The following is an 18335-nucleotide window of genomic DNA, read 5'->3' on the forward strand; positions in this document are numbered from 1 at the left end:
TGTAGTTTGTCAACAAACTGCTACGCATGTCAGAAATGAAGCTGTTTGTACCAACATTGCACCCAATGTTTACACAAATGTTAGCAAAAGTAGAAATAAAATTACTGAAAAGATATTAAAATATAAAAGAATTTAGGTAAACAGGAAATTTTAGGTAAATGTATATGGAAACAGTTTTCAAATGAAGATAATGTAGGATTTGTGAACTTAACTGAAACTAGAACGAAATGTTATTTCAAAAGTAACCAGTAACAAAAATTATTTGCTTAAAAGAATGATAAAGCCATGAATATTACCATGGAAATCTAAAAGTATTATGAATTTAAGGAGTACAAGACAGTGTAGTAGCTATGTAGTGTACAGTTATACTATGAAATATTTAAATTCAAGGGGATATTCCTACCAATTTCTATACTTTTCCATGTGTACATGTAATGTCAAGTTGAAATAAGTGCTTCCAAAGAAATTTATCTACATCCACATCTACATCCATACTCCACAAGCCACCTGACTGTGTGTGGCAGAGGGTACTTCGAGTACCTCAATCGGTTCTCCCTTCTATTCCAGTCTCGTATTGTTCGTGAAAAGAAAGGCTGTTGGTATACCTCTGTGTGGGCTCTAATCTCCCTGATTTTATCCTCATGGTCTCTTTGTGAGATATACGTAAGAGGAGCAATATACTGCTTCACTCCTCAGTGAAGGTATGTTCTCGAAACTTCAACAAAAGCCCGTATCGAGCTACTGACCATCTCTCCTGCAGAGTCTTCCACTGGAGTTCATCTATCATCTCTGTAACACTTTCGCGATTACTAAATGATCCTGTAATGAAGCGCGCTGCTCTCCGTTGGATCTTCTCTATCTCTTCTATCGACCCTATCTGGTACGGATCCCACACTGCTGAGCAATATTCAAGAAGTAGGTGAACAAGTGTACTGTAACCTACTTCCTTTGTTTTCGGATTGCATTTCCTTAGGATTCTTCCAATAAATCTCAGTCTGGCATCTGTTTTACCGATGATCAACTTTATATAATCATTCCATTTTAAATCATTCCTAATGCCTACCCCCAGATAATTTATGGAATTAACTGCTTCCAGTTGCTGCCTGCTATATTGTAACTAAATGATAAAGGATATTTCTTTCTAGGTATTCGCAGCACATTACACTTGCCTACATTGGGACTCAATTGCAATTCCCTGCACCATGCATCAATTCGTTGCAGATCCTCCTGCATTTCAGTTCAATTTTCTATTGTTACAACCTCTCAATATACTACAGCATCAGCTGCAAAAGCCTCAGTGAACTTCCGATGTTATCCACAAGGTCATTTATGTATATTGTGAATAGCAATGGTCCTACGACACTCCCCTGCAGCACACCTGAAATCACTCTTACTTCGGAATACTTCTCTCCATTGAGAATGACATCCTGTGTTCTGTTATCTAGGAACTCTTCAATCCAATCACGCAATTGGTGTGACAGTCCATATGCTATTACTTTGCTCATTAAACGACTGTGGGGAACTGTATTGAACGCCTTGTGGAAGTCAAGAAACATGGTATCTACCTGGAACCCGTGTCTATGGTCCTCCGAGTTTCGTGGACAAATAGCACGAGCTGGGTTACACATGATCGTCTTTTCCGAAACCCATGCTGATTCCTACAGAGTAGAATTCTAGTCTTCAGAAAAGTTAGAAATAGAAGCAGATGAGAGCAAAAACAATGACAATTTATGCACACCATAACTTCAAAGACTGAGTGAACATAACCATTTACATACTATGTGACTGGTTAATGCAAAGCCCCAAACTAATTTGGTGTATTTTTCCAGAATTTCCAATTTTTACACCACATTCACTCTCTGACTATTCTGTAAATCTTTTAAGTTATCATATTGCTACCCTTCTTCATAAAATATTAGGTGTATGTATACTAGAAGTTTTTTCCTAGCATACTTACACGGCAGTATTAATGAAAAGTTAATCTATTGTCCTCGGAGTCTATTATTTGTCCAAAAGTTTTTATGGTGTTTGAGACGAAATTTGTGTCTGTTTATGTCCAACTGGTTAAATTTGATAACAATTAAAACTTGCTTACTGTTATGGTACTTGACGCGGCTATGAATTGGAAGATATATTTACATTTATGCTTGTATAGTGAAGAATTCATCTTACATTTCGAGGAGGATTGTTTTTGGTTGTTTCTGGGAATAAATATTTTTGTATTTCATGACATTACATATACTTTGAATTTCAGTGCTGTTTGATTTTATGGAAACTGCATAAACATAAATTATGGAAATACGAGTGCTTGGGTAGCTTTTGTCCTATATTTGTAACTGGAAAGACAGGATATTGGACTCATCTGCTTGCAATGTCATTTTCAACTCTATAGTCAACATTTAAATACAGCTATTAAAATTAAAGTATTGATAAGGATTTGTTGTGAGGAGAGAATACTAGATTGAAATTTCAAACTGAAGCAACTTTTGTCCATTATCTCAAGTGCATTTTTACTGTGAAACATGCTTAGTGTGATGAAATTATTTTTCAGAGCACCCGAGATTTTGAAAACTGTTATAGATGAAAACTTTGTTATATATCAGAACTTTATAAGTTAGCTTGAATTATGTTTGAAAGTTGCTCAAGAAGAGATTTTGTAATTTTTGAAAGTATTGAACATATATTGAATGATTATTATTTAAGAATTTATACACCATGGCCAGAACGTTTTGTAATGTGGGGAAGAAGGCTGAGCATTGTTGTTGAAGTAAGAGCTGACAGTGAGTATTATGATGTTACATTAAGTAGTCTATAAATGCTGTGTTGATGAAATGTGCAGATTCTGTTTGTATTTTAATGAGATACTAGTGTTATAGGTGCATTGTAGTATTTTGGAGTTAACAATTATAATGAGATTGCATTTGTGTAGGGAACTTTATTCCATAGTGTGGTGGGTGTGATCAAGTTGTATCATGTAATATATATTTGTTTAGCTGCAGTCTGAATGAATTAGGTTCTGTGTCTCTGCCATGCCTGCTACAGAAATTATACGTACACCAGGATACGTTAAACTAAATGATGGAACCTTGTTTTGTGTGCAGCACTAAAATACAGAGCTCACCATTCTAGTAATGTTCAGTAGTCTAGTTGAGGTCAGCGAGCTCCTCATTGGCAGCATTACTAAACACATATGAGAGGAACGCACACTAGAGAAAGAGAGAAAAAAAATAGAATAATTAACATACAAAACCTAGCAAGCACAAGGAAAAAATGATCTGCACTTCACACAAATAAACCCAGTGCCTCTGGCAGCGTGCACGGAACTACTGACACACGTGCAAAAATTTGATACTTGTGCACTAACAAACACACACATGGTATGTGGCTGCAGGTCGCTACATCAGCCCACATGGTACGTGGCTGCAGGTCGCTACATCAGCCCCCTCAGCGGGAGCGGAGCGCCATCCAGAAAACACACCAGGATGTGCACATGATGGCCAGATCTCATGGTAAGCTGTGTTGCGGGAGCTTCTGGCGCAGTCAGTGCGGGTGACCGGGTCATTTCTGTTGCTGGAACGGGCGGTGGGTGAGGCAGTAGTTGTCTGTTCACTGGGGGTGGCTCATGGAAAACTTAGTCCAGCTTCACTCTGTCAGTGGTGACAGTGGTATGTTTCTCCTTCAGGAGGATGTCCAGTGTGCAGTCTCCTCTACTGACAATCTGATGTGAACTGGTGTAGGGCGACTGGAGAGCCGGTTTGATGTCGTCACTACATAACATCACGTGAGAGCATGATCTGAGGTTCTTGTGCACGAACAGTGGGCTGGTGATGTGACTGGATTGCTGTGGGGGCTATATAATCTGGATGTGCTCTCTGAGATGGCCAGCGAGGGTATAAGGATCCACTTCGTGTCTTGGAGCTGCTTCTACAAAATCACTGCGTAGTCTCAGCATTTCCCCATATACTAGCTTGGCCAAGGAACCACCCAGGTCGGGTCTGTATGTGTTTTGGAGTCTGAGTAGGATGATTGGTAAAGCCTCAGTCCACCCATTTGCATGGCACATCAGCATTATGTTTAGGGTGTGATGCCATCATTCAACCATTCCATTGCTTGCTGAATGGTAACTGGTTGTCCAAAGACATTCACACCACAAAGTACTGACAGTTTTGCAAACAATTTGGACTCAAATTGTCTGCCTCTATCAGTGGTGACATGGAGCGGGCATCCAAACCGAGACATCCAATGTGACACAAATGCACACGCCAAGGTTTCGGCTGAGATATTACCTATTGGTACTGCTTCCAGCCAATGAGTGAATCTGTCGACATCAATGTGAACATGTGTGAATTGCACTGTGATATCAGGGAAATTACCTACTGGCGTATGTATGTGTCTGCCAACTTTACTGCTTTGGCACCGGAGACAACACTCCGTCCACTCTCTCTTTGCTCCCAGCCACACGAAACGATCTAGAACTAGACACAGTGTAGGTCTCGTGCCTGGGTGTCTCAGGCTGTGTAGGGAATGCTTGCCGTCGGAACTTTGGAGGCAGGTGTGGAAGTGGTTTGGCTGTGGACACATCGCAATACTGTTGCACGTCAGTGCCAGGAATGTCTACGGGTTGCAGTTGCAATGAAGACAGCGTGTTTTGTAACAGGTTTTGCAGCTCTGGGGCTGACCTCTGTGTTTTTGCGAGTGCTGCATAGTCCAGTGGAGAGACGCTTCCAATGTGAGAGAGACAGTCTGTGACGATGTTGTCAGTTGCGGAAATGTGTTGAATGTCTGTGGTGAATTGGGCAACGTATAGCAATTGATTGTGTTGCCTCAGCAAGCAGTTCAGATTACTTTGCTGGAAGGGGAATGTCAGCGGCTTGCGGTCTGTAAATACTGTGAAGGCACGAGCCTCAATGTGAGGACCAAAATATTTGACAGACTCTTCCATTGCAAGCAGTTCGCTGTTGCCTGATATTCCATTGTTTTTTTTTTTTTTTTTTTTTTTTTTTTTTTTTGTGCTGTGGTCAGCTTTTTAGAGAAGAACATTAGCAGCTGCCAGGACTCATCAATGCGTTGTTGAAGCAAGCATGCTGCCTACTGCTGTCTGGCTCACATCTACAACTGCAGTCAACAGTGTATTCGGCTCAGGATGTGTCAAAAATGCCGGGTCTGCTACCACTTGTTTTGTTTTCTGAAATGCCACGATCATGTCGTCCATCCAGGTAATTGTTGAATTGCATTTAGCCTTCAGGCCTGCCAGCTTGGCTGTCAGCAGCTCCTGAACTTCAGCTGTAAGCAGAAGATGCCGCCAATAAAAGTTCAACATTCCTAGGTGGCATCTTAATTCCTTGCATGTGGCCAGCCAGGGCGGCCGGTGGATAGCCTCTATTTTGTCCAGCAATGGTAGCGAGCCTGAAGGAGTAATGTGGTGGCCTAGGAAGTCAACTTGTGACTGTCTGGAGATACACTTTGCCACATTCAGCACAATTCCATACTCACTTAGTCATTGAAAAACCTCAACAAGATGCTGGCAATGTTCTTCTGGTGAGGCTGAGAAGACCAAAACGTTGCCCAGGTTCGCAAAACAGAATCACAGGCCTTGCAGCAGTGAATCGACAAATCTTTGCCATGTTTGCATGCATTACAAAGACAGTCATAAATTTGCTTTCAAATAAGCTATATGGTGTAATAATGGCTGTCTTCAGTATATCTTCATTGGCCACCGGAATCTGTGCATATACTTTGGCGCAATCTAGTACACTATACACACAAGCGCCGCTCAACATATAATTGAAGTCATAGAGTGGAGGTATTGGGTACCCGTCAGGAATTGAGCAGACATTCAGTGTTCTGTAATCCCCACAAGGCCGCCATGCACCACCCTTTTTGGGGACGAGGTGTAACAGTGAATACTAGGGGCTGTCAGACAGATGCATGATGCCCTCTTTGATCATGTAATCAAACTCAGTCTTGGCTATCTTCAAACGGTGCAGCACCAGGCGTCAATTACCGTGGGCGACAGGAGATCAGTGGCCCCTCAGTTGTCCTGATATAGTGCTTAGTGTTGTGTCTGACATCCTTCAGTATGCCCAGGGGCTTTGTTAACACTGGACAGGCCTTCAAAAGCACGGCGTACTCATCGTCAGTGGTGGTAATCAGCCAGACTGATTGGGTGGATGTCTGGTGCTCGAAACCTGCGGCCGTCAACCTGGTGATCTGGTCTACAAGGCAGGTGTCAGTCATATCTGGTAAAAGGTTACAGTATGCCAAGAAATCCACTCCTATTATTGGCTTTGCCACATCTGCCACCGTGAAATTCCACAGGAATGCGCAGCGGAGGCCAGGCTCCAGCTCTTTTCTCTGAAAGCCGTATGCTGCACTAGACGAATTATTCGCAGCCACCAGGCAAAATGACGTACGTGGTCAGCATTGATGTAGCATCATACACAGGGAAATGTATAAGTTGGAGCCAGTATCGATCAAGTATTTACAGCCAGTGTGTCAATCACTGACGAATAGATGCTGTGATGTTGGCCGGCAATTGGACGAAGTGCCTGCTGTGCCAGGTGACAGCGCAGGTGAGCAGGACGCAGCAATGCTGCAGGAGCGTCTCCTGTATCTTGGTCGGCTCTGATCACCAACACTGCAACACGCTACCAGCTGGCTAACCTGTTGCGTCAGTTGATCGACCTTCACCACTAATACATCATAGTCAGCTTGCGCCACCATGGTGGCTGTACTCATGCTCTGTATGGCTGATACCATAACAGACACAGGTGAGATGGCATCCAGCACCCTGTCGGCCAATTCTGCCAAGGCATCTAACGACATCTCTGACTGCGTTGCGATAATCATCTTGATAGATGGAGGTAAGCAACTCCTCCATATTGTACGCAGCAGATGATCAGGTAAGCTACCAGCATCAATTTTACTTCTAAGATGCCACAGATACTGTGATGGTTTTTGGTTTCCAATATCTTCTTGAGTTAGTATCTGACGGATGCCCCCTTCTTGTGAGGCAGATACATGACAGATCAGTTCCACCTTCAACCATTCGTATGCATTCTCTTCAGGTGGTGCGACAATGGTATCTTGCACTTCTGCCACATACTGCTGCTCCAACTGGCTCACCACCAATGCAAAATTAGATGTGTCTGCGGTAACGCCTGAATAAAAAATAAAAAAATAAAAATAAAAATAAAATAAAATAAAAAAAAAGCCTCTACCTGGACAAACCACAGTGCCAGATTTTGTGGCCAGAACAGCAGTAGCCTCATGGCTAGTCTAGATACTGCCAGGTTAGTAGCTGCTGGAGTCTCATTCATTCTTTACTGGTGTTACGAACATGCAGGCAGGCCAGATCGTGTCGCGGTCACCACTTTAGCCACAGTGTAAATGAATTAGGTCCTGTGACTCTGCCACACCAGCTACAGAAATGATGCATATATCAGAATATTTTAAAATAAATGACATAACTTTATTTTTGTGTGCGCCACTAAAATACAGAGCTCACGATTCTAGTAATGTTCAACAGTCTAATCAATGTGAGTGAGCTCCTCATTGCTAGCATTCCTAAACACATATGAAAGGAACACACACTAGAGAAAGAGAGAGAAAAAATAGAATAATAAACATACAAAAGTAACAAAAACATGGAATAAATAACCCATGTGTCGCATGAATAAACCCAGCGGCTCTGGCTGCGCGTGGAGCTACTGACGTACATGCGAAAATTTGACACACACACACACACACACACACACACACACACAGTAGGCAGCTGAGGTTTGCTAAATTTGTATCTGGGAAGCAGATGAACATTTGTAAAGAATTTACTGAGTCTGATGGTAATATGAAGATGTATAATGATCTCATGGGTTCATGGTAGAACATGTCTTGACACAATTAAACTAGTAAAACAGTTAATTACAAGAAATGTTTGGGAAAATGTGCTGTTGCTGACCAATAAATTTTTACACAGTACTCTAATAAACACTCAGACAGATAAAACGCCATGTGGAATGTTGGGTTTATGGCTTATCAGCTTATGATTAGGATCCTACTGCAGAATCTGAACGTGCAATAACAATAAACAAGGCTTAAGGTCATAAGAGGGGGAACAAGAGATGGATTAGGGGTGGGAGGCAAGAGACATAGAAAGTGGAAAGGAGGAGATGGACAGAGAGAGGAGCAGCAGGAAATGGAGAGATAAGGGGAGGACGAGAGGGACATAGAAAGACAGAGGAGGTGATGGACAGAGAGAATGGGAGAGAGAGGGGACAGGGGGGGATGGAGAGAGAGAGAGAGAGAAGGAGGTGATGGGCAGATATAGGGGGAAGGGGGAGATGGGCAAAGAGAGGGGGAGAGAAGGAGATTAGGACATTAGAAATGTTTGCTTTCTCTTTTCCATTTCACCAGACTATGCCACAGCAATGTGTGGTCTGGAACAGCTAGTTGTGTCGTGAGCATTTGAAACGGCTGTTGGATTACACTTAGAGTTTTTGTGCACTAAGTTGTAAAAATGTAAATATGGTATAAGAATATTTTTCAACACAGTTCTGTTTCTTTACATATTTTAAACCATGACTGAGTCACGGAACATCAAAAGCTTGATCTGTGGCACTTCACATTCAACATATTTTAGTTCATCCTATGTAAACACAGGCTGTTGTAAAATAAGACTTATATCTTTTCTATATGGCAAAATGATTATTGTAATTTAAGATACATGATTTTTGTAATGATAGCTTTTATATGGAGACTATTTGTAATATTTGTCATTTATTGTTATTGTATGAGATGAAAATTTACCAAGTTATTGCCATGATAGGCAGGACTTCGTCATTTCATATGCAAATGTCATGCTTGAAAACACACAAATTATGTTAGCCAAAGGAGCCAAGTTACTCCAAGTCTTCCGCAACTAATGAAGAACTCTCAAAGGCCAAGAAAAATCTCATCAGAAAGTGTGATAATTCTTTGTCAGAAGATGAGCTTGATGTAACGAAATTGCCAGAGACTTTGGAAACAGATGAAAGTGATTTTGATCCTTCAGATGGTACAGTTGTCAAAGATTTGCTGCTCATTAACTACAAGTGTCAAATAATCATTTTCCAAATGGCTTTGTTACGGCCAAAATAGTTGGGGGTAAAAGAGGGAAGCAAACTTTCCACAATGTTTGTATTATTAAAAAAGTTGCAACAATGAAGTAATGAGGCTTCACTCCACTGATTCAATGAAAATTACATTTGTGCCAAAAGAATGTGATATATTCACTGCCCCATTCTGTGACATGATTGGCAAGCTGCCTCCACCAAGCTACGGGCTGACTGGACATAGAATCCTGTACAAATTTCCAGGGAGGATTAGAGTAAAAGAAGTTTAAGGCTTTTTGTCAGTAAAAGTTTTTTGTAGTGTGTTTTGAATAAAGGATTGATAATTACATTCATAGAAATGGGTGTTCCATTAGCTTATCAGAATTTTACAAAACATTCAGCTGTCAATGGAGGTCACTGAGATGCCTTTACAGGGGTCATAATCATATTGCACTACACTAACATCTATCCCAAGACCATTCTGCAAGGGTTTGATTATAAAGCAAATTTGAGGGGTCAATGTAGCCTCGCATCATGGGGTGGCATTGACCCCTTTAGATATATATATATATTTTTTTCCCCCTACTAACCTATGAAAATCATAATATACACAGTGCACTACGGATGCTTGTATAGAAAAAATGTACAGTAATAAATATCACCATTAACAGAAATTGATATATGCATGAGATATTCTACAAAAACATCAAGAAAGTGGTCAATCTTCCGCCAAATGACAGTATAAACCAAATGTAACACTGTCTGAAATGATCCTTTGCAGAATCCATATATGAAACAGTAATAGTAATAGAGCCAATTGTAAAGCCACCGGATTCATGTTGGGACCAAAAGTTATACTGTAACTGTAAAGTAATTAACTGAAATAATTAAAGTATTGTTATCTATGCATACTTCATAAAATTTTAAATGTTGCCACTACAGTTGGTTACATTTTGACCTCTATCATTACAAAGAGTAATAATTTCTATAACAGGGTAGTTAAAGAAGCTACACAGGTCAAAATATCTGCTGATGTGATAATTAAAAATGGTAATTTGCAGCTAAATACATCATGGGACCTGCCCATCAGGAAGTTAAAGCAAGTGCTGCATATGTGGATAAGAAACATTGTCTTATGTAATGGCAAACAGAGCACCAGTAATTTCACAGTCAATACCACAGCTGTATAAGGATGAGGGCATCAATCATAAGGGGAACACTCGGCCAAAAAATTGTGTAATGTATAACCACTTGAAAACCCATTAAGATTTTATTCAGTCGTATCACTGTGAGGAAGGTTAGATTATTGTTTTTCCAATCTAACTAAGATCAAGATCAGGCATAAATAACATTCAGTGTTCAGCTGACATTACACAAGAGAATCCAAGCTTCCCTTTGTGATTACACCTCATTGGGCCTGATTTGATTTGTGTGTTACACTTCCAACTCTGTGGGGAGTGGCTTTGTTTCCATCTTGTCATGGGGACGAATATCATCTAGGACACTTGATTATCCTCAACAATGTTACGTGACCTGCTTGTGATTGCATTCTACTGCCATCAATGCTCTTCAGTATCTTTCTGTTTCATGGTGTATATAATTACAGACAGTTCCTATCTATTGACTGTACAATGTGTAACACAATTAAGGGATACATTTTTTGGAACCCTGTAACTGTCTCCCACTGTGATGCAGATGTTTCACATTTGACTCAGAAGTGCCTACAGCCTTCCTCTGTAAAGGTGCAAAAGTGTGGCACCCTGTAACATCACCCCTGTTACATCACTCTTGGGCTCAACAACACATCAAACATCAAGGTGTCAACGTGTCAAAACAAGTGAAAAAAATGCCAGAGCTCAGTTCATGTGATGTGTAAGGTGGGTTAATGGTGTCACATGGCACCAAATTTCACCATAATTCTGTCCAGCTCCACCATGGATGTGTCACACAATGGGAAGGTCACGAACCTCCTCTTACCCACATTTCATCCCTTCTTCTAACGCCGTTGCGATGAAAGTCAGAAGTGCAACACCCAGCATTGAAATCTCATGGTTTTCTTAAAAGTGGCCACAAAAAACATTTCAGACACACCACTGCTCAGAACCAACATCAAAAGGGCTCAAGGGGTGATATAAAGGTTGTCAATGAAACTACCCCTTTCAATGGGCACTGATTCCCATATACTTTGCAGCAGAAAATAGCAGTTCGCAGTACAACGAGCAATAGATGGCATTCTTGACAATCTTTGATGCTGCTGATATTTTCAATTCTTCTCTAAGGACATTGTAGGGTTGCATCCACAATGAATGTGATTGCGTCATTTTGGAGAGCAGCATGACCATGGTATTTGACTCGTGTACAGGTTGCAACCACTAAGGACTGTTTACCATGCAACAAAAATTCAATGTGATCCAAAACAGCAAAAGGGTGCTTACGCATTTTCAGCCCTGCTACTGCACGGCCTTCTGTGGCATGATCACAAAGGCGTGTGACATTGATACGTGCATGAATAAAACAGCAAAGTACCTCTATGACATCCCAGTTTGGCAACACCATTGACGGCAACTGCCCACCTTTATTAAGAATTTTAAAAATGTACCTACACAGAGAAAACCTAAGAATTAGTCCTAGGCACCTGAGAACAGGTACACCCTTGAAATCCCTCCAATTCTATATGCCTGCCTGCTCACAGAAACCCCACAAAGAATGTCTGGTCAGAGGTGAGAAAGCTAGTGAGATCAACTAACCACATGATTCATCCATAATCAATTCCGGAACTGTGTACTTCATACAGCCATTTTATTGGTTATAAATTCTATGTGGTACTGATATTACCAAAGTACATAAAAACTCAGTTGCACAGAGGAAAAAAAAAAAAATCACTCAATGGAATGGCATGCTCTTTCAGTTATGATGTATACCTACATCTACATAATACTCCGCAAGCCATTATATGATGTATGGTGGATGGTGAAGAGTACCTTGGGCCACTACTAGCCATATCCTTTCCAGTTCCACTCGCAAGCAAAGCAAGAGGAAAACAGCTCTCTATATCACTCTGTAGGAGCCATAATTTCTCTTATCTTCATGATCCTTAAGTAAAATGTAAATATAAAACCAAACTGGAATCCCATCCACACCTGGAGACTTACTTGTTTAAGCTATTTCAGTTGCTTCTCTATGCCCAGGGTGCCTATTATTATGCCCTCCATACAGGAGTCTGTGTGGTAGTCAAAACAATTATACACTGATAGAAAAAATCTTAACACCAAAAAATAATTAATATAGAGTAATGAAATTTTGGCAATCCATTTGTCTAGGTAACATATTTAAGTGATTAAAACTGCAATATCACAGGTTAATGTAAGTGTGAGACAAGCCACTGCAAATGCGAAATGCTGTTTCATTAGTAACTGGTGTAACCACCAGAATGTTGAATGCAGACGTGCATGCATTGTGTTGTACAGGTGCTGGGTGTCAATTTATGGGATGGAGTTCCATGACTATTGCACTTGGTCAGTCACTCAGGGATGGTTAATGCTAGCTCCGGATGATGCTAGAGTTGTCATCTGATGATGTCCCATATGTTCTCAACTGGAAACAGATCTCATGATTGAGAAGGCCAAAGCAACATGATGACACTGGGTAGAGAATTTTGTAATCCAACAGTGGTACATGGGTGAGTGTTATCCTGTTGAGAAACTCCCCCTGGAATGCTGTTCATGAATGGCATCACCACACGCCGAATCATAAGACTGACATACAAATTTGCAATCAGTATATGTGGGGTAATCACGAGAGCATTCCTGCTGTCATACAAAACTGCACTCCAGACCATAACTCCAAATGTAGGTCCAGTGTGTCTAGCACACTGACAGGTTTGTTGCAGGTGCTCAACTCGCATCCTTCTAGCCAACGTATAGGCCTCACTGGCACTGAGGCACAACCACAGCACAAAAGAAAAGAACAAAAAACATCCACCCTGGCTTCCAATGAGCTCTCACTTGATCACTGAATTCGTATATGGTGGTGGCTTGGGCTTAGTGGAATTTTTCACTACAGGGCATCTGGCTTCAAGATGTCCTTGAAGTAATAGATTTGTAACAGTTCACTGTGTCACTATGATACCAACTGTAGCTCAAATTGCTGCTGCAGATGCACCAGAGCCATAGACCAAACATGATGGTCTTCCCTCTCAGTAGAGCCACGTGGCCATCCTGAGCCGAGTCTTCTTGTGACCAAACATTCTCATGACCGCCATTGTCAGCAGTCATGTACAGTGGCTACATTCCTGCCAAGTCTTTCCACAATATCACAGAAGGAACATCCAGCTTCTTGTGGCCCTATTACATGACCTCATTCAAACTCACGGTAATTTGGAGTCAGTGCAACGCACACTACAAGACATTTAGCTCAGAGCTGTCCTTGAATTAACTGCTTTGTAACAGTTTGTTGTGTCACTGTGGTGACAACTGCTGCTCAAATAGCTGTTGCAGATGCAAGATGGTGTCGGTTAATGTTAGTGATAACTATCATGGCAAAAATGCAATTAAAAGTGATGATAAGTATAAAGTGTGTGTTAAGGAGTTCAGTGCACAGAGTGTCAACGCTGGTTCCATGAGAAATGCTCAAAAGTGTTTGTAGAATTTGTAAAGAATGACTTTACTTGGACATGCTGCACCTGTGTCGAGGAAATACATGAACGAGAAATCATAAACAACATCAGAGACAAAGACGAAATAATAAAAGTGCTACAGAGTGATATCGATGCTTTAAACAATAGGTACATTGCTCTCAGTAAAAAATACAGCAACTTAGAAAAGAGACTATGTGTAAAAGAATCCCATCTGAATGACTTCCACACTTCAAGTATGGAAACATGGCACCGAGCAAAAAACATCATCTCGTCGAGTATTGTGCGCGAGAAAATCAAAATGGTAAGCAAAATGACTGTGACCAATAAATTAGCTGCACTGGATTTTGAAGAATGTCACAAAATACCATGGGGAAAAAAACTGTTTGGCACTCCACTGCTAATAGATGCAAAACGTCCGACTTGAAAGTGCAGCAGTGTCCGCAGAAACATGAGGTGAAATTATTTGGGGACAGCCACACACGAAACATCTCAAATCTAATGTCAATGCAGGCCGGGAACAGTGTAAGTATTTAGAGTGAAGTAAAACCAGGGGCAAATTTCGACACAGTTACTACTGGTATAAACAATGAATGCTCCAAACTCACAAAAAAGGACTGTGTAATACTGATTGACGGTGCAAACGATGTCAACAAAAACAATGCCAACAGATTCATCAAGAAACTGATCTTAGTAATACAATACTTACACTTCACCAATGTTACTGTAGCCACTCTACCACTCAGGTATGACCTGCCTGATTGGTCATGTGTCAATACAGAAATTAGGCAAACTAATGATAAACTGAGATATTTTTGTGCTAAATTTACAAATGTAAAATTATTAGATACTAGTGCCTACAAAAGGAACAGTTTCACTGGACATGGTGTGCACCTGAATCATCATAGCAAAAGAGAACTGATCACAAATATAAACCAAGTTACAGAAGATTTATTTATTTAGTGTATGGTGCTACACACATGGTTTACAAGCTACAGAAGAAATATTTTGGGGGGAAAAAACCAACATTATTAAGCCTATAATTGTGCTGGGTGCTCCTTTACAGGGAAACTGCTGAAATGGACCAAATCTTATGGGGTTTGTTCCAAAAATAGTGACAAGCTTCCTGAAGAGGAAATTAAAACACACAAAAGTAAAAATCAATATTTTAATGGCTCAGAGAGGGAACAAAATAGATGTAAAGTAGACCCACTTACCACCCTGCAAGTCAACATTTGCAGCATTAAGAACAGGCTGTTAGAGTTGGAACATTTTTGTAAAAAAAAAAAAAAAAAAAAAAATTGTGATTTACTGTGTGTCTCATAGCATTGAATAACAGAATATAAAGTAGATTTGTTCATACCTGGCAAGTACATTCTGGTGGCTATAATGTGTAGAAGTGAAAGAAAAAATGAAGGGGCCGCAATATTTATCAGACAATATATACAATTCTCTAAAATAGATGTAAGTTCATACTCTTCACAATTAAATAGCCAATTTACTTGTATAAGACTGATAGACCAAAATATTGTTATTTTTAGCTTCTAAAGGTCTCCAAACAGTGATGTTAACTTATTTTTCCAGAAATTTGAACAGCTGATGAGAAAAATCTTAAAGCTCAAAACAAATGTAGCAATATGTGGTGATGTCAACATTGACTTGCAAGACACAAAGGAACTCAACACAGAAACATTCTTAAACCTACTCAGATTACTAAATCTATATTATACCAACAATAGCCTGACATGTGGAAATGCCTGTTTGGACAATATTATAGTTAATTTTTCAAGAGACTTACATAGTGTAAGCATTGCAGATGACTGTTTTGCGGATCACGATCCTCTACTCCTAACATACCAGTGCACACAGTCAGGTAAGGATTATAAGGTTACAAATAAGAAGACAAGCTTGACATGGGTTAGAGGTCAGAAAGAGTAATAAGTTATTCAGACTCCCTCAGAAAGATAAACTGGTACTTTGTTTATGAATATGACACAGATCTCTCAACTGTTGAAACTCTATTTCATAATTTCCATAAGATATATACTGACTTACGGCACTCTTGCTCACCAATGAAAAGTATCAGTACTAAACCAAATAGAAAAGGTAAAAAGCTTAAATGGTACACTGATGACCTTGCTAGTATCCAGGAAAAGATGCTTTCACTGTACAAAACACACAAAAACGATGGTAAATGTGGAACAGAACAAAATGATACTTATTATACAGACTACCTGAAATGTAAAAAACATTACGAAGCCAACCTTAAACTTGCTAAACAAGCTGCCTATGAAAATTACATAGAAGGAGCCCCAAACAAATTCAAGGCTGCTTGGGATATTATAAAATGAGAAATACTTCTAACCGAACACAAGATGTTCTACTTGAGCCAGAAGAGCTCAATAAATATTTTACAACTGCAGTAAATGAATTACAGTCACAAATTAAACAGTCAGACATACTAGCGGTTGATATACTTTCTGATCAGCTACATAAAGTTGCACCCACATATATAATAAATATTGTTAGAAAATGTTCAAACTCAAAAAGCATGGACCACTATTGGGTATCTAACTACACAATAAAAAGGACAATACACTTCATTTGCAATCCTCTTGCTTTTTTGCAGAAGTTGGAGTTTTCCCTGATCAGCTAAAAATTTCCAATGTTATACCTATATACAAAAAGGGTAAAAAACACCTCCCTGACAACTATAGATCAGTGTCTACTGTACCAACCTTTTCCAAAATATCTGAAGCATTTTTCCACAAACAGCTAACCAACTATTTTGAAAAGCATGAACTTCTCTGTAACAGACAGCATGGTTTTCGACAAGGGAAAAATATCACCTCTGCAGTCCTTGAAATAGTTATCAGACATTAACTGGATTTGAAAATAAACAAACAGTCTCACTTGAACTTTGTGATCTGAGTATGGCTTATCCCCTTTGACATCCTACTCACCAAACTAAAAGTATTATGGTATAAATAACACACAGTTAGAAATAATCAACTCTTATCTAAATAACAGGAGACAAATTGTGTCAATTCAAAATAGACACTCTTCTATGTATAGTGTCACATCTGGTATACCTCAGGACTCTCTCCTGGGTCCTTTCTTCTTCATTGTTGAAATTAATGATTTGTCATCTTATGTTGGGCCTGAGTCAGTTATCTGCTAAATGAATGATTAAGGTTTAATCAGCACAGATTGAGATTTATCAAAGCTACACAATAAATTACAGAACACACTCACCTTAACACTAAACTAGTTCTCAGCTAACAAACTTCTATGTAATCCGGAGAAAACTCAGCATCTGCAGTTGGGACTGGCTAAAGAGGCAGAACCAAAATCTGTAAAATTGCTTGGAATACACGTTGATTCCAAACTTAACTGGCAACCCCATATCAATCAGGTCTGAAAAAAGTTATTAAGGGTGTCCTATCTCATCTGGAAACCGTCTGGTCTAGTGAGTAACAGAACAGCTTACTTTGGATTTTTTCAGTCTCATATATCTTATGCGCTGTTACTATGGGGCCGCTAATGTCATGTCAGTGATTTACTACTGAAGCAGACAAAGGTGCTATGAATAATGTGCAAGGTTGGCCCAAGGGAACACTGTCGTCTCTTATTCATCAAAATGAAAATAATGACAGTGATATATCTTTATATTTATGCATCACTGATATATGCTAAACAGAACAGAACAAAATAAAACACCAGAGAGAATGTACACTTTCATGACACCAGAAACAAAGAGGGTACAGACATTCCTAGACATAGGCTGACAAAAACAGGCAACTCTCACAAAGTGAACTGTTTGAAATTATTTAACAGATTACCACTTACTGCACTCAATACACTTTTCAATAATTTTAAAAGTAGACTGCACAAACAGTTAACAGACAATCCATACTACAGTCTTACAGAAATCTTGGAGACTTTTAACATAGAAATTGAGTTTAAAGTCTATGACTGCAATACTGTACAATTGATTAATGCAGCATAAATAATTTGTACTTGTAATGTAAACACTAACTAATATAGTAACTTCTTATGTATCTTGACATCATTATAAAGCCTATTTCACTACATGTGGTCAATGGCAAATAAAGATAAAGGGACGTACAATTGCCAGAGCCATCCACCGAACACAATGGTAGTGCCACATGGCGTCCAGAGTCATCTTCCATTGCCAGCAGTGGCTAAATTCCCATCAAGTCTTCCTGCAACATTGCCAAAGGAACATCCAGCTTCTCATAGCCCTATTACACGACCTCATTCAAATGCAGAGAGGTGTTGAGAATGGCATCTTTGTTCCCATAAAGGCATTCTTGATTAACATCAACTCAACATGACCAGTGTCAAAGGTAACTATTGCTCACGAATATTATAGCATATATTTAAAGCAAACCTGATTGCATCCTCATAGTGGCACTACTACTGCCACTCTTATGCAACTGGAGCAAAATTTTAACAGACATCATCTTTCAGATGTCGAAACATGCATACCAATTTTCACACACGTCACAGAACCCCTCCTTGGCGTTGCAATTATCTTTTCGTCAGGTATGCCTGAATGACCATCATGAGTGAACAATTTTTTTAAACAC

The 18335-nt window shown here is 39.7% G+C and overlaps 1 protein-coding gene across 2 annotated transcripts in view; it reads right to left on the bottom strand.

Moving 5' to 3' along the window:
* LOC124604303 (probable ATP-dependent RNA helicase DDX60) overlaps nucleotides 1-18335 on the bottom strand; it is a 243057-nt gene that overhangs the window by 185771 nt on the left and 38951 nt on the right. Inside the window, exon 1 of one of the 2 annotated variants that reach the window (XM_047136466.1) lies at nucleotides 17852-17930. The exons of the other annotated variant lie outside the window; for it this stretch is intronic. Coding sequence (XP_046992422.1) covers nucleotides 17852-17915 — 64 coding nt within the window. The 5' untranslated portion in view covers nucleotides 17916-17930. Of the gene's footprint in view, nucleotides 1-17851; nucleotides 17931-18335 lie in introns of those variants that run through there. 2 annotated transcript variants of the gene reach the window in all.

Source organism: Schistocerca americana, chromosome 1, assembly GCF_021461395.2.
Source record: "Schistocerca americana isolate TAMUIC-IGC-003095 chromosome 1, iqSchAmer2.1, whole genome shotgun sequence".
NCBI lineage: Eukaryota > Metazoa > Arthropoda > Insecta > Orthoptera > Acrididae > Schistocerca > Schistocerca americana.